The sequence below is a fragment of the Lepus europaeus genome, unplaced genomic scaffold (genome assembly GCF_033115175.1).
Source record: "Lepus europaeus isolate LE1 unplaced genomic scaffold, mLepTim1.pri SCAFFOLD_66, whole genome shotgun sequence".
In the NCBI taxonomy this organism is placed as follows: Eukaryota; Metazoa; Chordata; class Mammalia; order Lagomorpha; family Leporidae; genus Lepus; species Lepus europaeus.
In genome coordinates this window covers 1,083,536-1,109,217 of record NW_026909534.1, presented here as the reverse complement: position 1 = coordinate 1,109,217, position 25,682 = coordinate 1,083,536, and the positions used below count along the sequence as shown (strand labels likewise).

The 25,682-nt window shown below is 40.3% G+C and overlaps 1 protein-coding gene across 3 annotated transcripts in view; it reads left to right on the top strand.

Annotated features, from left to right (window-relative positions):
- The window catches only part of LOC133755639 (zinc finger protein 665-like), a 51,251-nt gene extending 31,889 nt beyond the window's left edge, over positions 1-19,362 (top strand). Inside the window, exons 2-4 of one of the 3 annotated variants that reach the window (XM_062185703.1) lie at positions 9,063-9,222; positions 9,466-9,558; positions 13,344-19,362. In XM_062185703.1, coding sequence (XP_062041687.1) covers positions 9,087-9,222; positions 9,466-9,558; positions 13,344-16,198 — 3,084 coding nt within the window. In that variant the 5' untranslated portion in view covers positions 9,063-9,086 and the 3' untranslated portion in view covers positions 16,199-19,362. The other 2 variants (XM_062185704.1, XM_062185705.1) reach the window with 2 other exon arrangements.
- Positions 19,363-25,682: the final 6,320 nt, after the last annotated feature.

Genomic DNA, 25,682 nt, shown 5'->3' with positions numbered 1-25,682 from the left:
GGCTGATTTGTAGCATCCATGACAATTAATTTTTTAAATGAGGCATGCATTGCACCAAAACCCAGGAAGGACTAAAAGGTATTAGCATAGTATGTTCTGCACAAGTGTGTCAAACAGTCTCATTCAGGGAGGAAGTCATCAATGTGATATATTCTGTGCTCCTGATAAAAGGTGGGTAAACTCTTTGCAAAAATTGTGTTTGATGGCAAAGTCAATGAGATGCTTGTGTATACCCTAGAAGAAGTGTCTTTCCAAAGTGAAGGCAAACTAGACTAAGGGGCTGTTGGAAAAGCCTTGAAAAACACATTTGCCACTTTTGTAATAGTTGACAGGTCATTTTTGTATTAAGAGGCATCAGATATGTTAATATTAGATATTGGATATAAAGTGTGGTAGACATAATCGATGGCATATAGCATTAAGATTTTAGTAATCTACCATGAGATGCCATTTACTTTTTTCCAGATCCAACAGGAACAATTGGGCTGCTAAGTGGGAACGAGCTGGAATAATCACCTTTTTGTTAATTAAGTCTAATGTAATAAATTTTAATGCATGAAGACATTGAGTTTCCTTTTATTATGTCATCTTAATTATTCTAGTTTGGGACCTGTGGAGTGTTATTTTCCTAGTTAAGTTGTAGCTTAAAATTTTTATTTTAATAATTGCTGTGTTAGGCCTTCTCTCCCACCTGTGGGATTTTCTGAGTACATCTGACTATTGGAAAGTTAGGTGATACTATAGTTAAAATGAGATGTACCAAATAAATTATTTTTTCTTCTGATACATATTTTGGAACTTTTCTAAAATGGTATTGAGTACCCTGTTTAAATTTAGTGGGATCCCCTGGGTAAGACTGTTATTTGAGCCACATTACTGGCTACACCTATGAAACTCTGTGAATAAATGCATCTAGAACCTGGAAAAGTTGATGTCTTATGCTGATTCTTATATCAATGTCTCTATCTTTTTTAATTAAATAATTTAAAAATAAATTTTAGATGTCTAAAAGGATGAATTTATATATTTTTCAGAAATTTACACCTATATAAACTATAATTTATACATTTTACATTTTCCTTCTTTAGGTTTTTAATAAGATTTATTAGGGCTGGCTCTGTGGTGTGGGCAGAGGCCCACATACATGGGCCATCTTTTGCTGCTATTTTCCCAGGTTCAATAGCAGGGAGCTGGATCAGGAGTGGAGAGATTGGGACACAAACTGGCACAAATATGGAATGCCATTCTCATCTAGTAAAACTTGATCAGACAACACTGATTGTTTCTAGTAGTGATATTTCTATTAGTGATAGTAGCTCAACCTTGACCTCAAATTTAGTCCTTGTCAGATCCTGAATTAGTTTCACTCTGTGATCATCACTCTTTTTTTCTTAGGGACTATATTTTTCATTATTGATTCAGTAAAATCAAGTATTAGAGATCCTATTTCTAAGTGCTTGAAAGTATAAATGCTGGTCATTACTCAGAAGGTGTATATAGGGGTTGGACCCATGGCTCACTTGGTTAATCCTGCACCTACAGTGCCAGCATCCCATATCAGCACTGGGTTCTAATCCTAGTTGCCCCTCTTCCAGTCCAGTTCTCTGCTGTAGCCCAGGAGGGTGGTGGAGGATGGCCAAGTGCTTGGTCCCCTGCACCCGCATGGGAGACCACGAAGAAGCACCTGGCTCCTGGCTTTGGATTAGCACAGTGCTGGACATAGCGGCCATTTGGAGAGTGAACCAACAGAAGAAATATCTTTCTCTCTGTTCTCTCTCTCACTATAACTCTACCTGTCAAATAAAAAAAAAAAAAGGTATTTAAAAACCAGTGAGAGGAAATGAGTTGTAAAAGATCAATCAACAACAGTTGAGTGTTGCATGCTGCCTTCCCACTTTCTTCTCAGGAATCCCCGCAGAATTCACAACCATAATTCTAAAATCAGCAACTCCTGCTGTCAGAAGTGTGTGCCTACCAATATAGGGAGCAATAATTTTTAGTAAGGACAAGGCAATCCACTATTTCATTATACTATTCTTGTTTGATGCCTACAACTTCATTTTCTGTTTACATTGTATGATGCTGGGAACTAAGCAATAATTTTCTTCTGGGTCTGAGATGAAGCTAAATAAGATAGAAGTTCAAAACTGAGGTCCCTCAATTTGTAGAATGAAGTCACTGAAAGGCAATTACCAGATCAATGATGGTATAGGCATTTGAATAGCACAATTAATACACTATCTATAGAAAAAAATGATCAATAGCTGTGGGCCAACAGTCAATGGCCCATGAGACCATCACACAAACCCTCAAGAGTTTGACTATAATTTCATGCCAACTCTCATTTAGACAAGAAGAGAAGTAAAAGCAGGAGCTCCATGACACCCTAATATTTTTCTCCTGCCTAATTTGTGGCAGCAACCACTACTTAAGTGCAGGTGTTTTTTGTTTTTTTTTTTTTTTTAAATATAGCTTTGTTAAAAATATACAGATAATTGGCCGACGCCGTGGCTCAATAGGCTAATCCTCCACCTTGCGGCGCTGGCACACCAGGTTCTAGCCCTGGTCGGGGCACCGGATTCTGTCCTGGTTGCCCCTCTTCCAGGCCAGCTCTCTGCTGTGGTCCGGGAGTGCAGTGGAGGATGGCCCAAGTGCTTGGGCCCTGCACCCCATGGGAGACCAGGATAAGCACCTGGCTCCTGCCTTCGGATCAGCGCAGTGCACCAGCCGCAGCGGCCATTGGAGGGTGAACCAATGGCAAAGGAAGACCTTTCTCTCTCTCTCTCTCTCTCTCTCTCTCTCTCACTGTCCACTCTGCCTGTCAAAAAAAAAAAAAAAGAAAAAGAAAATATACAGATAACTGGATGTGATGGGTAGATGAATTTCAGGATGTTTGGGGTAAAGAATTACTAGATAGTGCATTTTTAAATATTCACAAAGATTTTACAAGGCATTCATGCTGTTTTCCAACAATATTAATCCACCAAATTATTACTATTTTACTGTGAAATATGATCCATTGATGGTCCACAAATTGTTTTACTAGGTAAGATCAAGCATCATTTTAAAGGATTAAAAATGATTTATTCAGGGATATTATTTTCTTCTTTAAATGCTAAAGTTAAAAAGTGTCCTTGGAGGGTTTTTCTAAAAACCTGTAGAAGTATTTGAGGGTTTTAGAACCACAATTTAATTATGAGAATTGAAAAAAAAAATACTATATTTAATGACAATTTCCAAAACTTCTTTCCACATTTTAATTTCTCCACTTATAGTATGTTTCTTTCAAATGTATTTGCCAAGCCAGGAATTAATGAGGAATTGGAATATTATGTGAGCACTTCATGTGGTTACACACGTTTTTAGGTATGCCCACTGTATCCTAAGAGGTTGATTTTCCAGCAGTTTTCTTCCTAATGGAGGTGTGCACTGTTTTACAGGGAAGGTAGCTTCATCTGCCCATGCTGTCAACAGGGAAAGATGATGGAAAGTCTCCTTTGTTGTCCTTCTCAGCATATGCCATTGCAATCACTCCCACCATCTTTAGAGAATTTCTGGTCCTGAAGCTGTCCCCATATTGCTCAAGAACTGTGTGATTGGTTTCTATGTCTGTGAATGTTAGTGTGGGGGTAAAAGGAACTTTGTAGAGAAGGACTGGTTCTGGTCTCTTGGTGGCAAAGGTGCAGTTGTAGATCGGAGACATTATAATTTCTCATTCAGGTACACCCTTATAGACCTTGGCTGGTTCAAGAAAGGATACCAGTGGTAGATCCTCAGTTCCAAAGCCATAGAAGGGATGAATAATGTTGGATTTTCAAGCATTTTTTTTTTTTGTCAGATGATGAGGGACTAGCGCTGTGGCTCAGCAGGTTAATGCCCTGGCCTGAAGTGCCAGCATCCCATATGGGTACCAGTTCTAATCCCGGCTGCTCCTCTTCTGATCCAGCTCTCTGCTATGGCCTGGGATAGCAGTAGAAGATAGCCCAAGTCTTTGGGCCCCTGCACCCACATGGGAGACCCAGAAGAAGCTCCTGGCTCTTTGCTTCAGATTGGCACAGCTCCTTTGCGGCCATCTAGGAAGTGAACCCGTGGATGAAAGACCTCTCTCTCTGTCTCTACCTCTCTCTGTAACTCTGCCTGTCAAATAAATAAAAATAAATCTTTTTTAAAAAAAAGATGATGTGTCTGATAGAAGTCCAGTGGATCTCTAGGTATACAGAAAGGGGTTCTAAAATTTCTGTAGACAACTGGTCTCATACAAGATGGCCATGGGCTGGAGATGGGTGTTCAGACAATTTGAGCTGAATTGTATATGAGCTGAATGTAGGTTGCACCTCTGTCACTGTTTACTCATCTCTAAGATGAGCGTAGCAGCAATACTAATGAAATATCCTTACTGTGAGATGTGTGCAGGCTGACTTACACTGTGTTGCAATTGCATTTATAGGGTTTCTGGTGTATCTTCTTTAAATGAAGTTTCTGGTATCCTACACTGTATAGCCTGTCCAGTGCTACTCATTTGAGGTTACTGAACTTATACAATACCTAGTTTCTGGGAACATGGAAGTTTGGGTACTGGGGGACAGTCCCATTTCCTTTGGAAGTTAGTAATTGTTATGGTATTTGAAGAAGGGAGCTCCACACATAGGAATCTTTTCTAACAGAATACAACTTAATGCTCTCTGAGACAACACCTCAAGGCTCAGAGCAGAGACAAGAGTCATTGAAATGTAAAGATCCTAGTTGCATGGTCCAAGCAGTTATGGATCATACTGACCAGAGTGAGCAAGATATACTTGATATTACCTTACCTCATCCATTATTTTCAAGACTTGGTGGTAATAGAAGTTCTGGACCAGCATTCAAAAGAGAGGCATGAATGGATTAGAAGACAGTGGTCTTAAGGATGTAGCCTGGGGTGGAGGGATAACCTCTCATATCTGAGAGTCACCATCTGCACGGCTTCCTACCACATGCGCATTACTTCATTCCACTACCAGGATCTCTAGAAATGGAGGTCTGTGAAACCTAGTCTGTCATATACTTGGTACCTGGGCTATGCTGCTGCCCTCTGTATTCTAATAGTCCTTCCTGGTAGCTCAAAGAAGTTTTGCTAGGATCTCTGTAAAAAAATGAAACAAATTGTATTTCAGGAGAAAAGTGGTTTGAGTAATGTCACATGATTTGTAAATACCCGGCACCCTAACTTCTGTCTAATGTTCTCTATCTTGCCACACTTAATTAAAAAACATTTATTTTTCAGATCCATTTCAGAAATTATCACCAGTTCAAACAATACTGCTTTAGAAAACTTCCCTGAGCATGTCTTCCCTTTTGTTCCTAATGCTGTTTGGAGTGTGACTTCAAAAAGCATATCATGAGGCCAGTGCTGTGGCACAGTGGGTTAATGCCCTGGCCTGAAGCACCCACATCCCATATGGGCATGGGTTCAAGACTTGGCTGCTCCATTTCTGATCCAGCTATGGCCTGGGAAAGCAGTAGAAGATGGCTCAAGTCCTTGGGTCCCTGCATCCATGTAGGAGACCCAGAAGAAGCTCCTGGCTTCAGATTGGTGCAGCTCCAGCCATTGCAGCCATTTGTAGAGTGAGCCATTGGATGGAAGACCTCTCTCTCTCTCTCTCTCTCTCTCTCTCTCCCCTCTCTTTGTGTAACTTTGACTTTCAAATAAATAAATAAATCTTTTAAAAAAAACAAAAAGCATATCATAAAATTTTCCCCCTTTCAGTAATTTATTCTTGAACAATATACAGTATACATGCAGCTACAGAAAATTACTGTGAACCTTTATCCTGCTTTCTGAAATAGTAAAATTATATTAAATCAGATTCATGTGATAATAAGCTTCTTAAAATATAAACCAAAAGAACACAATGACCATATATAAGCCGAAATGTGAAGAACAACCTTATGGTCTCCAGATAATTTATTTGTGTGAATCTCAGGACTTTTTTTTTTTTTTTTAGTATCAGCAGCTTTTCTAAGGTCTAATTGATAGGCAAAATTGTGTTTATAGGAGCTTTTTTCTAAGTTTTTTAAAAATTTATTTGAAAGTATTGTATATAGAGGAGAGACCCAGAGAGATCTTCCTTCTGCTTGTTCACATCACAGATGACCGCATTAAGCAGGGCTGGGACAGAATGAGGCCAGGAACCAAGATCTTCTTCTGGGTCTCCCACATTGGTAGCATTTGCCCAAGTACTTGGATCATCTTCCATTGCTTTTCTCAGGCCAACAGCAGGAAGCTGGATCAAAAGCAGAACAGCCAGAACATGAACCAGTGCCCACATGGGGTGCTTGCATTGCAGATGGCAGGTTTTCTTGCTATGTGACAATGCTGGGCCTGTTTTATGGGAACTTCTAAATGAAATTTTGAAGTTGTATGCATTGTAGTTTGCATGTAATTCAACTTTCTGCCATACTTACTTGTATGTATCAGCATTTGATGTAGGACAAATCAGAAAACACAATGGCTTAGCAAATAGCCATTTGATTTGCAGTTCTAACTCTGTGTTATGGGCTTCACTCAGCTGGACAATTCCTATGATCAGTCTGAGAGCAGAAATGAGAGTTTCATCATTTGGGGAACTGATTGAGACTTCACTTAAGTGTCTTGGGTTTGTGGTGAATCTTGGCTACATACCATCTCTTCAACAGGAAGGTTTTTCAGAAGATAACTGTCAGAAAAAGAAAACCTGAGAAGGCAAATACTTTACAAATTGTCTATTTCTGGGGCTGGTGCTGTGGCATAGCAGGTAAAGCCACCGCCTGCAGTGCCAGCATCCCATATGGGTGCCAGTTTGAGACTCGGTTGCTCCACTTCTGATTTGGCTCTTTACTACAGCCTGGGAAAGCAGTAGAAGATGGCCCAAGTCCTTGGGCCCCTGCCCCCATGTGGAAGACCTGGAAGAAGCTCCTGGCTCCTATCTTCGAATCTACACAGCTCCAGACATTGCAGCCATCTGGGGAGTGAACCTGCGGTTCAAAGACCTCTCTTTCTCCCTCTCTCTCTCTGATTCTCCTTCTCTCTCTGTGTAACTCTTTCAAATAAATAAATCTTTTAACAAATTGTCTATTTCTATCACATTTATTGGTATCTCATGGGGGTAAATCAAGTGAAATGGTGAAATTCAGGGTCTTTTTTTAAAGATTTATTTGAAAGAGTTACACACAGAGAGAGGGAGAGGCAGAGAGAGAGAGAGAGGTCTTCCATCCACTGGTTCACTCCCCAGTTGGCTGCAATGGCCAGAGTTGGCCAATCCAAAGACAGGAGCCAGGAGCTTCTTCTGGGTCTCCCACATAAGTTCAGGGCTCCAAGGACTTGGGACATCTTCTATTGCTTTCCCAGGCCATAGCAGAAAGCTGGATCAGAAGTGGAGTAGCTGGGAATCAAACAAGTGCCCATATGGGATGCCAGTGCTGCAGGCGGCAGCTTTACCTGCTAGGCCACAGTGCCAGCCCCAAACCAGGGTTTTGTGAAGGGATGAAGTACAGGGAAAGGTGCTACTTGGAATCACTACTGGTAAAGTGCACTGCATTAAATACACATTATGTGTATTTGTTAATTTTCTTTAGTATAAACTTAATAACAACATAATGCTTATCTCTTTGATAACTTCATTTATTTGAACACTCAAAGTCTCTTTTTACTTTTACATTATTATTTTACAAAATTTGTAGATAGTGCTTTTGTTAAACCAGTGATAACTTCTGTTTAATCTCTGCCACTTAATATAGGTGGGTGCATTTTCCTATATATTTCAACTTTTACAGGTTTATTCCTCCACAGTGAAGCTGATGTTTTCTTGGTTAATGTGCTTATTATTCTTTATTCATTCTATCATATTCTTTTTTTCCCCACTGTTCAGTTCAGAAGGAAACCAGAGGTTTTGTTTTTGTTTTTGTTTTAAGATTTCATTTATTTACTTGAAAGAGTTGCAGAGAGAGAGAGAGAAAGTCCTCCATCTGCTGGCTCACCCTCCAAATTATTGCAAAGGCTGGAGCTGAGCCGATCCAAAGCCAAGACCCAACAGCTGCTGGGTCTCCTATGCAGATGCAGTGGCCCAAGGACTTGGACCATGTTCCACTGCTTTCTTAGGACATAGCAGAGAGCTAAATTGTATGTTGAGCAGGGAGATTGTATTGCAGACATCCCCAGGTTCTCTTTTTGGGCAAATAATTGCATTGCTTTCACTTTAATTATGTATAATGTTCTTTCAAATGTTTATCATTTGAATGTTTTGGGCAAGTAATTCTATTGCTTTCACTTTAATTATGTATAATGTTATTTCAATTGTTTATCAGTAGAAAAATCATAGACAAGGGCAAAAGCTAATTTGTATTCTTTGTCTTACTCGTATTTTCTCTCTTACTTAAAAATATTTATTAGCTTGATAAAGAAGTTGATGGACTGAGATAGAGAGCTTTGACACATTAATTCACTTCCTAGATAACCATACCATACAGAGTTGGAGTAGAACTGAAGCCAGGATTGAGGAATGGAATCTAGGCCTCCTTCATTGATGACATCACCACAGCTTCCCCAGGTCTGCATTATCTGGGAGCTAAGAACTGAAGCTGGCATTGGAAATCAAACATAGGCACTCTGAGGTGGCATCATAAACACTAAGCTAAATGTCTGCCCTGTCTTTTAATGTATTTTTTCTCTGACATATTGGAAGTGATATGCATGGTGTTTTCCTGGAAATTCTTTTCTGTTCATTCCCATTGTAGTTTCACTGAGGGTTTTTTGCCTTTTTTTCTCAATGCTTTTACAAACTTCTCCTTAACATTACCCATTCAAGAGTCAATATTACCCCTCTTCTAGCCTGCTGTGCAATTCCCCTTGACAGATGTGGCCTTTGTGATTTGAACCTCCTGTTTCCCTCCAGCTTGGGCATTTTTCACAGCCTATAGATCATGGGTTTGACTCTATTGAATACTTCTGTGTGGTTTTCTAAACACTCAACAAGTCTAATGTAAAACCATATCCTTCCTTTTTCCTTCATATCCATACACAACTGTCAGTGTTTGTTTTGTGACAGAGTTAATAGTTGACTGGAAGTGTAATGTTACGGGTGATGATAGCATTTGAAGACCTGGCTGTGTACTTTAGCTGGGAGGAATGGCAGAAAATGAACAACGCTCAGAAAACCCTGTACAGAGATGTGATGCTGGAGACCTACAGCAGCCTCTTCTCCTTGGGTGAGTGACACCCATCACATGCCCAGTGATAACATTTTCTTGCTATTTGACAAACAAGGGAACACTTTATAATGTTTAATATTGCACAGATATAGAATTTGAGTCCATGAATAATCTGCCTATCTACCATCTAACAAAAGATTCAAATTGGAACATTTGTTGCTTAGCTCTTGGACCAAGCTGTAGTCCTTTAAATAACCCAAGTAGTGATTTCACAAAGTCTTACATTGTTTTCATTAATAGGGCACTGCATTACCAAACCTGACTTAATCTTCAAGTTGGAGCAAGGAGCAGAGCCATGGATGGTGGAAGAATGCCTGAATCAGAGCCTTCCAGGTCAGTCTACACATAAGACACAGGAAGGCCAAGGCAGAAAGTATGCAGATGTTGACTGGTGTTCTTTCCATGAATTTTTCTCAAGCCTTACTCCTGATGACAGCTGGTTTTGTGCATCAGACACAGGCATTCTAGAGTATTTAGAGGTACCAGTATCTTTCTAACTTTTGTTCTTAGTGAAGATGTTCTTTGATTTAAAAAAATCCAGTCATTTTCTGATGTTACTAAGGCTTTTATCTAGGTTTGATACATTCCCCAAATTCTAACTTGTCCTTCTCTACACTTTCATACCTTTTCTTTCATGCACTTCTTAGTTCCTTCAGTGCTTGTTAACTAGGTAATGTACAGAAAGTTTTTAAGATTAGTGTTCCTTTCTGTTTATTTTTAAAGATTTATTTATTTATTTGAAAGTCAGAGAGAGAGAAGGAGAGGCAGAGAAAGGCAGAGAGAGACAGAGAGGTCTTCCATCCACTGGTTCACTTCCCAATTGGCTGTCATGGCTGGAGCTGCACTAATCCAAAGTCAGGAGCCAGGAGCTTCTTCCAGGTCTCCCACATGGGTACAGGAATCCAAGGACTTGGGCCATCTTTTACTGCTTTCCCAGGCCATAGCAGAGTGCTGCATCAGAAGAGGAGCAGCTAGGACTTGAACTGGTGCCCATAAGTGATGGCAGCACTGCAAGTGGTGGCTTTAGCTGCTGTGCCACAATGCTGGCCCCCAGAAACTTATTTCTAGCTCATTGCTCAGAATTCCCACTCATGATTTTGCCAAGGCATAGTACTTACTCAGGACTGAATCAATAAATGTGAACTTTCTCTTTCTTAGTCTCTTTCTTTTTTTTTTCCTCTATGCCTCTCAAATAAGAAATTATGGTTTGTTGGAAACATTTGAGGAGTGAGCTATAGCTGGCAAACCTATTTCAGTCTCTCTGACTCTCAAGTAAGTAAATAAATAAACGTTAACAGATGGTCATGTGGCCGGGGCTGTGGTGCAGTGGGTTAACACCCTGGCCTGAAGCATTGAAATCCCATATGGGCACCAGTTCGAGACCCAGTTGCTCCACTTCCAATCCAGCTCTCAGCTATGGCCTGGGGAAGCAGTAGAAGATGGTCCAAGTCCTTGGGCCCCTGCACCCGAGGGAGTCCCAGAAGAAGCTCCTGGCTCCTGGCTTCAGATCAGCACAGTTCTGGCCATTGTGGCCAATTGGGGAGTGAACCATTGGATGGAAGACCTTACTCTCTCTTTGCCTCTCCTCTCTCTGTGTAACTCTGACTTTCAAATAAATAAATAAATCTTTAAAAAAAAAAAAAAGACCAAAAGATGGTCATGAGTAAGCCTCTGTGCTGTGACGTTAGAAATTATGAAGCTTGGCCGGCGCCACGGCTCACTAGGCTATTCCTCCGCCTTGCGGTGCTGGCATACCGGGTTCTAGTCCCAGTCAGGGCACCGGATTCTGTCCCAGTTGCCCCTCTTCCAGGCCAGCTCTCTGCTGTGGCCAGGGAGTGTAGTGGAGGATGGCCCAAGTGCTTGGGCCCTGCACCCCATGGGAGACCAGGAGAAGCACCTGGCTCCTGCCATCGGATCAGCGCGGTGTGCCGGCCGCAGTGCACCAACCACGGCGGCCATTGGAGGGTGAACCAACGGCAAAGGAAGACCTTTCTCTCTGTGTCTCTCACTGTCCACTCTGCCTGTCAAAAAAAAAAAAAAAAAGAAAGAAATTATGAAGCTAGGAAAGACACTGTAGTGCAGTGTGTTAAAGCTCCAGCCTGCAGCACTAGCATTGCATATGGGTGCCAGTTCAAGTCCCAGCTGATCCTCTTCTAATCCAGCTCTCTGCTAATGCACCTGAGAAAGGAGCAGAGGTTGGTCCAAGTCCTTGGCCCCCTGTACCCATGTGGAAGACAAGAAAGAAACTCCTGGCTCCTAACTTTATCTTTGTCCAGCATTGGTCATTGTGTCCATGTGGGGAGTGAACCAGCAGATGGAAGACTTCTCTCTGTCTCTATCTCTCTCTATAATTCTAGCTTTCAAATAAATAAAGTAAATCTTTGAAAAAAAGAAATCATAAACTAAGCATGAACTTGTGTAAAACAAAAATAAATGATCCTAGACTCACCAAAAAAGTAATGAGATTTTGAGACCCAAGGTCAAGTAGCCTTGTGGGTTTATGTTGAGTGGCTCAGATTTCACTAAGGGTGGAGTTTGAAGTATGATTTCTCTCTTATTTTTCAGTATCATTGAAAAATAAGCAAACAAAAAGATAAAGCATAGGAAATGAAGCTTTCTATGAAAATAGCAGACAACTGATCAAAAGTCTCCAGAAATTCTAATTATCACACAAGAATGTTTATGGAAAGAATTGAGAGGAGGTAACCAGCACTGATGATTTCTGAATGAGCTAGAAAACACTTTTCAAAGATGAGCACATCCTGGTTTGCAGAAACAAATTCTTCAAACTGATTGGGAGTGTTTAACTAAAGTGGTAGATTGGGACTTTTCTCTACCTGTTGTACTTCTGAGAAGCTGAAGGTGTCGGATGTCCTTAGGAATTTGGGGAAGCTGTCATAGAGTAGAGACAAAGTAGTTTTTCATTTGAAAAATCCCACAAATGATGTTTACCTAGAAAGACTGAACATAAGACAATCATAGATTCAAATCATACTCCTTAAATGTTGTCCTGCTTAAAGTACAGGTATATTTCACTCTTCTCCACCTGCAAGTAAATGATCAGTAAAACTTTTTCATGTTTATGGTTGAAATATCAGAGAAGCAAAAAACACACAATTTTTATAAAAATAAGCTAGAGAAAAAGGACAGAAAAAATTGGTTGCTAGGTAGTGGGTGAATATTTTTATTACATATTTGTTCATTTTTTAAAATATTTTATAGTTATTTCATCTTTATAAAAGGCACAGTGATAGTGAGAGGAGAAAGAGGTCCTCTAATAGCTCACTTCCCAGATGCCTGCAACACTTAGGTCTAACTAGTCTGAAGCCAAAACTTTAGAATTCATCTAGTCTATCCTGGTGTATCACAGGTTTCCAGGCACATGAACCATTATCTGCTTCCTCCCGGTTTACATATGCAGAGAGCTGTACTGAAAGCAGAGTAGCCAGGGCTTGCACTGACACTGTTTTGAGGTGCAGGCATCCCATACATCATAGCACAAAAGTCATCCTACCATACTTGAAAAATTCCCATGGTAAAAAGGATCATGTTTGAACATTGGGAAACCTCATGGTACAATTTAATATATTAATGTATTAAGGAGAAAAAACATATTATTTATTTATTTATTTATTTATTTATTTATTTATTTATTTTGACAGGCTGAGAGAGACAGAGAGAAAAGTCTTCCTTTGCCATTGGTTCACCCTCCAATGGCCACCACAGCTGGCACACTGCGCTGATCTGAAGCCAGGAGCCAGGTGCTTCTCCTGGTCTCCCTTGCAGGTGCAGGGCCCAAGGACTTGGGCCATCCTCCACTGCACTCCTGGCCCACAGCAGAGAGCTGGCCTGGAAGAAGGGCAACCAGGATAGAATCTGGCACCCCAACCAGGACTAGAACCCAGTGTGCTGGCACTGCAGGAGGAGGATTAGCCTATTGAGCCACAGCACCAGCCAGGAGAAAGACCATATAATGGTCATAAATAAGTACCTCATACTGATTTTATCAAAATCTAATACCACTTGAATAACAAGTAACTTCATTCCCTTTATATGAGTATGCCAGGAGAAACAGTTACATGTGATTCAGTGACATGATTGCTTTTTTCTCATTTCAGTGGTCATGAAAAGGGATGACCTGATTAGCATCAACCAGGAAAGTCAGGACAAAAATCTGAATCAGGATTTTATGAAAAATAACAAGACATCAGCTCTCAAGAGAGTTGAATTAAGAAAAACCATTACTTTACATTCAAGCCATATTCCAACACTGATTATTAAAAAGGGAACCTATTCACAATTGAAGCCCGAGGAATTCAGTAAATGTCACACTGTTTATCCCCACAGTGGGCCTGATCAACTACAGGATGGAGAGAAATTTGATAACACTAAGATACCTGGAAATTCTCTCCAGTTCTGTGAGCCTTTTGGTCAGCATGACAAGATTCACATCATGAAGCAGCCATTTGGAACCACTGCACAAGCAAAATTCTTCACAAGAATGATGCTCTGTAAATCTGAGAGGGTTCATATGGCAGAAAACTGTAATAAATCAACTGTCACTTTTGGAAAAGTAACTCAAATAGAAAAAGCTATCCATGAAACTTCTAGCCTCAATATGCATCAACAAACTCACACAGGAAAGAAATTTTATAAGTACATTAAGTATGTTGAACCTGTCATTCACCAGCCACAACTTGCAATAAATCACGGACTAAATACAAGGGGAAAATTCTCTAAAGGTAAACCTTGTGAAAATTCACTCAGTTTTAATTCACCTTACGAATGTAATGACTGTGGAAAAGGCTTTGGACAAAAGTCAGTCCTAAGGAAACAGAAGCAAATTCACACTGAGGAGAAACCTCATGAATGTAATTACTGTGGAAAAGCTTTTGGACACAAGTCACACCTCATAAACCATCAGCGAATTCACACAGGGGAGAAACCTCATAAATGCAATGACTGTGGAAAAGCCTTTGGACACAAGTCAGACCTCATAATACACCAGCGAATTCACACAGGAGAGAAACCCTATGAATGTAATGACTGTGGAAAAGCCTTTGGACACAAGTCAGTCCTCATGAAACATCAGCGAATTCACACAGGGGAGAAACCTCATAAATGTGATGACTGTGGAAAAGCCTTTGGACGAAAATCAGACCTTATCATACACCAGCGAATTCACACAGGGGAGAAACCTCACAAATGCAATGACTGCAGAATAGCCTTTGGACGAAAGTCAAACCTCATTATACACCAGAGAATTCACACAGGGGAGAACCCTCATAAATGCAATGACTGTGGAAAAGCCTTTGGACACAAGTCAGGCCTCATCATACATCAGCGAATTCACACAGGGGAGAAACCCCATGAATGTAATGACTGTGGAAAAGCCTTTGGACACAAGTCAGTCCTCATCAGACACCAGAGAATTCACACAGGGGAGAAACCTCATAAATGTGATGACTGTGCAAAAGCCTTTGGACGAAAGTCAGTCCTCATCAGACACCAGAGAATTCACACAGGGGAGAAACCTCATAAATGTAATGACTGTGGAAAAGCCTTTGGACACAAGTCACACCTCATCATACACCAGCGAATTCACACAGGGGAGAAACCTCACAAATGCAATGACTGCGGAAAAGCCTTTGGACGAAAGTCATACCTCGTTATACACCAGAGAATTCACACAGGGGAGAAACCTCATAAATGCAATGACTGTGGAAAAGCCTTTGGACACAAGTCATACCTCCTCATACATCAGCGAATTCACACAGGGGAGAAACCACATGAATGTAATGACTGTGGAAAAGCCTTTGGACACAAGTCATACCTCCTCATACATCAGCGAATTCACACAGGGGAGAAACCCCATGAATGTAATGACTGTGGAAAAGCCTTTAAACTCAAGTCAGTCCTCATGAAACATCAGCGAATTCACACAGGGGAGAAACCTCATAAATGTGATGACTGTGGAAAAGCCTTTGGACAAAAATCACAGCTCATCATACACCAGCAAATTCACACAGGGGAGAAACCTCATAAATGTGATGACTGTGGAAAAGCCTTTGGACACAAGTCACACCTCATAAACCATCAGCGAATTCACACAGGGGAGAAACCTCACAAATGCAATGACTGTGGAAAAGCCTTTGGACAAAAATCACACCTCATCATACACCAGAGAATTCACACAGGGGAGAAACCTCATAAATGTAATGACTGTGGAAAAGCCTTTGGACACAAGTCACACCTCATCAGACACCAGCGAATTCACACAGGGGAGAAACCTCATAAATGTGATGACTGTGGAAAAGCCTTTGGACACAAGTCAGACCTCATCATACACCAGCGAATTCACACAGGAGAGAAACCCTATGAATGTAATGACTGTGGAAAAGCCTTTGGACACAAGTCAGTCCTCATCATACCCCAGCGAATTCACACAGGGGAGAAACCTCACAAATGCAATGACTGTGGAAAAGCCTTTGGACGAAAGTCATACCTCATCATACACCAGCAAATTCACACAGGGGAGAAACCTCACAAATGCAATGACTGTGGAAAAGCCTTTGGACGAAAGTCACACCTCATTATACACCAGAGAATTCACACAGGGGAGAAACCTCATAAATGCAATGACTGTGGAAAAGCCTTTGGACACAAGTCATACCTCCTCATACATCAGCGAATTCACACAGGGGAGAAACCCCATGAATGTAATGACTGTGGAAAAGCTTTTGGACACAAGTCACACCTCATGAAACATCAGCGAATTCACACAGGGGAGAAACCTCATAAATGTGATGACTGTGGAAAAGCCTTTGGACAAAAATCACACCTCATCAGACACCAGAGAATTCACACAGGGGAGAAACCTCATAAATGTAATGACTGTGGAAAAGCCTTTGGACACAAGTCAGTCCTCATCACACACCAGAGAATTCACATGGGGCAGAAACCTCATAAATGACTGTGGAAAAGTCTTTGGGCAAAAGTCACACCTCATCATACACCAGCAAATTCACACAGGGGAGAAACCTCATAAATGTAATGACTGTGGAAAAGCCTTTGGACACAAGTCATACCTCCTCATACACCAGAGAATTCACACAGGGGAGAGACCTTATTAATGTAATGACTGTGGAAAAGCCTTTGGACGAAAGTCATACCTCATCATACACCAGAGAATTCACACAGGGGAGAAACCTCATAAATGTAATGACTGTGGAAAAGCCTTTGGATGAATGTCAGTCCTCAGGAAACATCAGCAAATTCACACAGGGGAGAAACCTCATAAATGTAATGACAGTGGAAAAGCCTTGGATGAAAGTCACACCTCATTGTACACCAGAGAATTCACACAGGAGAGAAACCTCTTAAGTGTAATGACTGGAAAAGCCTTTGGACACAAATCACACCTCATATTACACCAGAGAATTCACATGACGCAGAAAACTCATGAATATAATAACTGTGGAAAAGCCTTTGGATGAAAGTCACACCTCATCATACACCAGAGATTTCACACAGGGGAGAAACCTCATAAATGTAATGACTGTGGAAAAGCCTTTGGACAAATGTCAGACCTCATGAAACATCAGCAAATTCACACAGGAGAGAAACCCTATGAATGTAATGACTATGGAAAAGCTTTTGGCCATAAGTCAGTCCTCATGAAACATCAGCAAATTCACACAAGGCAGAAACCTCATGAATGTAATGACTGTGGAAAAGACTTTTTATGAAAGTCACACCTCATACCACAAGAGAATTCACAGAGGGGAGAAACCCCATGAATGTAATGAGCGGGGGAAAGTGTTTGGACAAAAGTCAGTCTTTAGGAAACATCAGAGAATACACAGGGGAGAAACCTCATGAATGTAATGACTTTGGAAAAGCCTTTGGACAAAAGACAAACCTCATATCATAGTAGAGAATTCACACAGGGTAGAAAACTCATGATTGTAATAACTGTGGAAAAGCATTTAGCCATAAGTCAACCTTCATCATGCATCAGAGAATTCACACAGGGCAGAATCCTTAAGAATGTAATGACTGGCAAAGCCTTTGGACAAAAGTCAAACCTCATAATGCACCAGAGAATGCACACAGTGTTGAAACTTCATGAGTGTAGTGACTATGGGAAAACTTTTGGTCTTAAGTTCCAACTCCAACTGCATCAGAGGATTCACACAGGGAAATAACATTATAAATGTAATGGCTGTGGAAAAGCCTTTTTCTATAAATTATACCTCATATCAAAACAGAATTCACACAGGGAAGAAACCTTATGAATCTAATGAGTGTGGGAAAGCCTTTTGTTATAAATCATAGCTCATATCACACCAGAGAATTCACACTGGGGAGAAACGTCATGAATGCAATGACTATAGAAAAGCCCTTGGCAATAAGTCACATCTCAGAATGCGTCAGAAAATTCACATGAAGAGAAACCTTTTGGACATAATGACTTGGAAAGCTTTTTCCCATAATGCAGTCCTCATTGCACATCATCTAATTCATATGGGGGAAAACACTTTGGATCTAATGCATATGGAAAAGCCTTTATCCATAAGTAACACCTCATAAAACATCAGAATTCACATGGGGGAGAAACCTGAATGGAATGAGTGTTGGAAAACTCTACCAAAATCACACAATATAACATCAGAAAATTGATTACATGATAGAAATCTTGTAATAAGTGTGGGAAAGCCTTTTGTCAGAAGTAATACCTCATAACACATGTAGTTTGAACAAGGGAGAGAACTTTTTCCAAAATCAACATAACCGTGTGACAGAGCCTTTTGCTGGAAATTACATCCCATACAATAGGCACTCCCATAAGGAAGAAAATTAGGACCAGCGCTGTGGCACAGTAGGTTAAAGCCCTGGCCTGAAGCACTGGCATACCATGTGGGCACTGGTTCTAGTCCTGGCTGCTCCTCTTCTGATCCAGCTCTCTGCTATGGCCTGGGAAAGCAGTAGAAGATGGCCCTGCACCCACATGGGAGACACAAAAGAAGCTCCTGGCTACTGGCTTCTGATTGCTGCAGCTCCAGCCATTGCATCCATCTGGGGAGTGAACCAGCAAATGGAAGACCTCTCTCTCTCTACCTCTCTCTGTAACTCTGTCTTTCAAATAAATAAAGTAAATTGTTAAAAAAGGAAGAAAGGTTAGAAATATTAGTTTGAGAAAAAGCCATTTGTCAGAAATTGATCACTATACATCAGAGAATTCACACAAAGGGTTTCTTTGGAGTGTAATGAATGTGGAAGTATATTTTCATGGTATTCAGGCTGTCATAAATATGCAACTCAAAAAAGGTGATATCCTTCAAGTGCAGTAGATATGAAAAAACCATAACCAGAAATTAAACAGGCTCGCACCATGGTGCAGTAGGATAATCCAGTTCTAGTCCCAGCTGTTTCTCTTCCAATCCAGCTCTCTGCTGTGGTCTAGGAAAGCAGTGGAAGATGGCCAAAGTGCTTGGGCCCCTGTACCCATGTGGAGACCAGGAAGAAGCTCCTGGCTCCTGGCTTTGGATCAGGGCAGCTCTGGCCATTGTGGCCATCTGGGGAGTGAACCAACAGAAGGAAGACCTTTATCTCTGTCTCTCTCACTGTCTGTAACACTACCTATCAAATTAATTAAACATCAACAAACACCAGAGAATTCATACAGCAAAATGTCAAATTTAATGAATGTGAAAAAATTGTTCTGCCATTAATCAATTCACATGAAGAGACTCAGAAATGAGAAAACATACATGCATAGAAAAGTTATATACCATATGTCATCTCTCAATGGTTACCTGACAACTCACAGAAAGAAAATATCCTATGACTGTATTGTATTGGGAAATACCTTTATTATTAGGCAAACTTCCACAAAACATATCAAGATTACAGAGAGAAGTCCCTGAAGTATAATTTGTTTGAAAGAATTCTTTGGTGGAATCACACCTTAGTAAGTATTGGGGCAGTTTTCATGATGAATTGTGACAGAGAGTGGTTAACCGTTCTTCAGAAATTTTTTCTCTTATACAACCTGTAGTTTTGGTTTCTCATTATTGTGAGTGGGATCAAGTATATGAACTGAACTGTACTCTCTTATGTAAATTTTGTTAATAAATATCTACAAGTTGAGTAACAGTTGTTGCAACAGTTATTTGGAACACCATCTTCATCAATTACAAAGTTATTTGTTTTATGGATGCTTTGTTGGCCACCCAGGATTCTTTCCCCACATTATTGTGCAAACCACTGAGGTGACCATAGGCATATCAAGTGACATATGTTCCAGCCGTAATGGGTACTCCAGCCCTGGAAAATAAGTGTGTGTGCAGTACAAGGGAATGAGTTTGTGGTGACCTATATGCCCATGAGAAATTTCAACTTATCTGTGTGCACATCTGGATTAGACTCCACTACCCAAGGTCTATTTGAATATGCAAGTAGATGTTATCCCACACATCACCCTCATTCTTTAAAGGGACAATCTGAAACCCTATAAGTTGCAACACTTATCTGAATTTTCCTGTATTACTGAATGCATAATGCCTTTTTTCATTCATGATCCCCCTTTTCCACTCTACTTCATTCAATTCCTAATTGCCTTGAAAAGAACATGGAATGAAGTCTATCCAGGTGGTACCCATTGCAACAGAGAAGCAGGAGCATAAATGTAGTACACTTTTTAAAAAAGATTTCTTTATTTATTTGAATGTCAGAGTTAAACAGAAAGAGGAGAGGCAGAGAGAGATCTTCCATCCAATGGTTCACTCCCCAATTGGCCACAACAGCCGCAACTGTGCTGATCCAAAGCCAGGAGCTTCTCCAGATTTCCCATGTAGGTGCGGGGGCCCAAGCACTTTGGCCTTCTACTATTTCCCAGGCCATAGCTGAGATCTGGATTGGAAGTGGAGCAGCTAGGTCTCAACCAGTGCCCATATGTGAAGCTGGCACTTCAGGCCAGGGCATTAACCTGCTGTGCAACAGCACTGGCCCCTGTAGTACAACTTGTATTAATTTAACTTTACTATAATTTTTATAACCTTTTTTATTGTATTACTCCCTGCTCCTACAGGTGGCCCTCATTTTTGTTGAAAATGTGTTTTTATCCCTTCCAATTTACAAAGTCCTTACTTGATTTACATAAATCTGATTTACATTCAGTTAATTCCTCAAGATACCCTCAGGAGGAACACTTTACCTAGGTTGCATGGCCATCCCTTGATAACAGGGCTACAAATGCTAGGATGCATCTAGCTTCAGTAGCTCTTTAATTTCCCATCTAGATAATAGCTGTGCAAGTAATCCATTCCACCTCCATTAGAAATAGCTCTTCATCTCTGTTTAAGTCCTCACAGCTTCTTACAAGTGTTTATCAAATTAAATCTTATAAACAGATTTAATAGAAAATGAATGGTGTGGCTGCTGGTAGTTTCAGTGAGGTTGTATGATTTGCTGGACTGCTGTTTTGTCTGGGTTTTCTTTCATATTACTTAGAACTAATTTTTCACAATATTGCTTGCCTGAGCACTTTTTCTAGGGTCCCAGCTAAACAGGTGTTTGAAGACTCGATTTACTGTTAATTCTCATGGTACAGCTCATTAAGGACAGAGGTCCCACATGGGGAGCACAGATCATTATGTGGTCCTTGGACAGAGCAAATATTATACCCATTTGATTTAGTACTCAGGCACTGGGCTCCATTGAAGATAAGAGCTCAGCTGAACAGAATATAACTCCCTTCCAATTTAAAAAAAAAAAAAAAAGGAGATTTACCATGCCAAACCTGGGTGTGTCACCTCAGGCATACCCTTTACCCTTGAGAACTGAACAAAGCTCTCTGGCCATACCCACTAGAAGCCTCTAGAGATTCACTGAAAGCAGAAAGTCCATTTATCTACAGTCATAATACAATGATAAAAACTACCACAGCAGGGAAAAAAAAAAAGGTGAATATCTCCACAAATGCCGAACAAATGCAAGAATCCAAGAAACAAGAGTAAGGAAACATCGTGATGCTCCCAAAAGAACATGACACTTCAATATTAGAATATAAAGATGATAAGATAGAAGAAATGCAAGAAATAGAACTCAAAAATTTGATCATAAGATTACATAGAAGTAATCAAAAGCAAATGCACAAACTACTGAAATCCATGAAGGACATGAAAGAAAATTTGTTATGACAAGGATGTTTTCTGATCATGTCTATTTGAAGTTCTGTGTGCTTCCTGTACTTGGACATCTCTCTCTTTTTCTGCTAGTATTTCACTAAAAATGCCTTCTAATGCTGTCTCTCTCCATGCCTTCAGGAATTCCTAGAACCCAAATGTTGGTTTTTTTTTTTTTAATAGTTTCCTGTAGATTCCCAACAGTGTTTTTAGATTTCTAATTTCCACTTCTTGTCTTTGGTTTGACTGTATGCTTTCCTGTGCTCTGTCTACTAAGTCAGATATTCTCTCTGCTACCTCATTGATTCTATTTTTAAGGCTCTCTACTGCATTTTTTATTTGTTCTATTGAATTCTTCATTTCACTTTGATTTCTCTTTAATATCTCAATTTCATGTCCTACTGAATTCATGTTATCTTGATCCCTCCTTATAATTTCAATTTCATGGGAGAAATTTTCTTTCGTGTCCTTCATGGATTTCAGTAGTTTGTGCATTTTCTTTTGATTACTTCTATGTAATCTTATGATCAAATTTTTGAGCTCTATTTCTTACATTTCTTCTATCATCATGTTCATAATCTAGTATTGAAGTGTCATGTTCTTTTGGGAGTGTCATGATGTCTTCCTTATTTTTGTTTCTCATATTTTTGCATTTGTTTAGCATTTTTAAGATACTCATTGGTTTCTTATTTTTTTTTCCACTGCTATGGCTTTTATCTTTGTACTATGACTCTGTAGATAAGTGTACTGTCTACTTTCACTGAATCTCTAGAGGCTTGTAATGGCTATGGCCAGAGAGCTCTGTTCAGTCTCCAGGGTTAAGGATGTGCCTAAGGTGACATACCCAAGTTTGGCATGTTAAATCTTCTGTCTCTCTCTTTTTTTTTTAATTTCTATTTTTTTTTTGACAGGCAGAGTGGACAGTGAGAGAGAGACAGAAAGGTCTTCCTTTTGCCATTGGTTCACCCTCCAATGGCCGCCGTGGTAGGCACGCTGCGACCGGCACACTGCGCTGATCCTATGGCAGGAGCCAGGTGCTTCTCCTGGTCTCCCATGGGGTGCAGGGCCCAAGTACTTGGGCCATCCTCCACTGCACTCCCTGGCCACAGCAGAGAGCTGGCCTGGAAGAGGGGCAACTGGGACAGGATCGGTGCCCTGATCGGGACTAGAACCCAGTGTGCCACCGCCGCAAGGTGGAGGATTAGCCTAGTGAGCCACGGCGCCGGCCCTGTCTCTTTTTTTTTTAATCAGTAGAATATTCTGCCCAGCTGGGCTCTTCTCCTCAATGGAAACCAATGCCTGAGTACTAGCCCCAGTGGGTATAATATTCATCTGCTCTGTCCAAAGAACCACACAAAGGATCTGTGTAGTCCTCAGTGTAAGTTCAGATTCTCCAGCAATGTCTCATCGGGTAACCAGGAACCCCCAACTTGTGGCATCTCAAACCGAGAGTGCTCAAAGTCCTAGCCACACTGCGAGTCTCCCCACACACCCTCAGTTTTTTATTTTTTCACAGTCCTGCTTTGGAAGCTTCACACAGTCACAAGTTCCTAGTTCCCTGTTTTTCTCCCCACGAGAGTCAGGAGTCTCCACTCAGCTGTTGCCAGGTGCAAACACAAGCTGGCACAGCTGTTATGTATGTCCAAAGTGGCTCCTGTTCTATCAGCTTGCACACATTTGTGAGATGATTGGAGAGAGATAAATGTGTCTGTATTGTCCCTTTTTTCCTCCCCTCTAGTTTGGCTGGCACACTTTCCCCCACGGAGATTTAAACCTCATTCCCTCTAGGTTCCTGCCACTTTTTTTGCCAGTGGCTCGGGCTATTGTGGTCTTGTCTCACCTCACCTTCCAGTTCTGGTGCATAGGCTCTCAGTTGTTGGAGTCGTGATCCATGGGCACCATGCCACCCATGTGGGTCCACCAAGTCCCTCTAATGTCAGTAGAGTTTCCTCTGCCATTTTTTCCCTAACTCTTCCCTGAGACTACTCTATCTCCACTTTTTTAAAACTCTTTTCCTGGGCAAGAGCAGTAAGCTCCCTCCCTACTCCGCCATCCAATTATTAGCCCATCTCTATATGATTATGACTCTGTTTCTGCCAAATTACTAATTTATACACCATATAATCAAAATTAAATGCCTTCCATGGAATGCATATTTATTTTATCATTTACTACTGTCACCTGAATGTGTAATGAGTAACCTGATTTGTGACAGTCCTAACATAGGGAAATGATGGGCACCATGGTTTGGTTTATAATTGTGTGGTCATCAACTCACTCTAAATGCTGGAAGTCCCAGCAACTGTTATGTGTATAGAATTTGAGTACATTGCAGTGCCAGCACCATCATGGTCATCAGCATAGGATACATTCTTAATGTTTCTAGATGCTCCTGGAACTGTAAATTATTTTCTGATTGTGCAAAATTTTCCAAACTACAAGTCTGTATCATACTGTAATTTTTTCCAGTTTATTCTGGACTGTTTTTTCACCAAATACTCATCCACATATTTGTTTTTTAATTATGGCTCACATTAAAATACACATTGTTACTGAGGGCAAAACAAAGTTTTAACTTCCATGTGCATCAGGTTTCTATTTTTTATTTTGTCTTTCATTAATTTCATCTGAGTATGTCAATATCCACATGGAAACCAATATTAGCACTGCCAAGGTGTGATGATTCTTTGGGGCACTTACATTTTCATGTCATGAATGCACTAAATAATGTTCAAGTTGTCTTAGCAACCTCCATCTTTATGGACTATCAAATAATTTTAGAATGTTACATTTTTTTTTTTGGACAGGCAGAGTGGATAGTGAGAGAGAGAGAGACAGAGAGAAAGGTCTTCCTTTGCCGTTGGTTCACCCCCCAGTGGCAGCTTTGGCCAATGCACCACATTGATCTGAAACCAGGAGCCAGGTGCTTCTCCTGGTCTCCCATGTGGGTGCAGGGCCCAAGGACTTGGGCCATCCTCCACTGCCTTCCCAGGCCACAGCAGAGAGCTGGACTGGAAGAGGGGCAACCGGTACAGAATCCAGCACCCTGACCAGGACTAGAACCCGGGGTGCCGGCACCACAGGTGGAGGATTAGCCTAGTAAGCCATGGCACCAGCCGAATGCTACATTCTTTTACACTTTCAATGACACTTTCTTATAGCTTTTTTATTTTTAGAGAGTCAAAATTGTCATTCTCTTTAAAATTTCCATGCATTAGATTGATACAATTTTATCTTGGCTTTAGAATTACTGAATTAAATGGCATAAGCTTTCTTTGATTTAAGAGAGCACAAATTTTCTGTATTTAAATGTGTATTTAGGGCTATTTTTATTAATGTCTGTTACATCTCCTTGTAACCTTGTTTCTGCTTCTACTAAATTTACCATTTGTACACACAACTGTCAATATACAACATATATTGAAATGAATATTTCTCTATTTTTCTATTTTTCATGTTGATTTAAATTTATTATTACCACCTTAATAAATAGTCAATAACCTAATTTGTGCCAATTCTAGTGCAGGGAACTTCAGGATACCATGATTTATTTGATCATTGTAAGGCCATCAACTATCTAAATTCTGGAAGATATCCAAATTTTATTTTCATAGTATTTGAGAACAATTTAGGGCCAGTTCCATCACTCATTAGCAGGAGATTTCATTCTTAGCCTTACAGACATTCATGGAACTTAAAATTAACCTTTAATTATGAAACTTTAAGTTAATTTTTAAATTCACTGGAGTCACTCTTTTGCACAAATATTTTAGTCTAGGCCAATCAGAAGCCTGTGAATCTGTGGCCATGGAGATTTAACTTTTATTATAAGATCATCATCACTCCCAACATTCTATAAGTTGCCCTGGAAACTGTCAGGTACACAGTGTCTCAGGGTCATTTTAGCCAAGGATAATAATTCTTTCTCCTCAATGTAATATATTTATGAATATATGTAACATATATAACATACATATATTTTATACATATATAAATTTGCCACTATGTGTCTAGATACTAGTACATTTTCTGAAATTTATGTGGGAGAATAGTGGGATCTTAATGTTATTTTTATCCCAGAATTATGTATGTTTATTTAATTTTAGAGGTTGGTAGACTTGGAAACACAGAGAAACAGAGATTATGAGCTACAACTTGGTGGCTTACTCTTCATTCTTGTAATGATCAGAAACTGGATTATTACAGAAATCTGAGCTGTTCTTTTCTGATGATAAATGCATTATAAAAATGTCAAAGTGTTGCTCTATA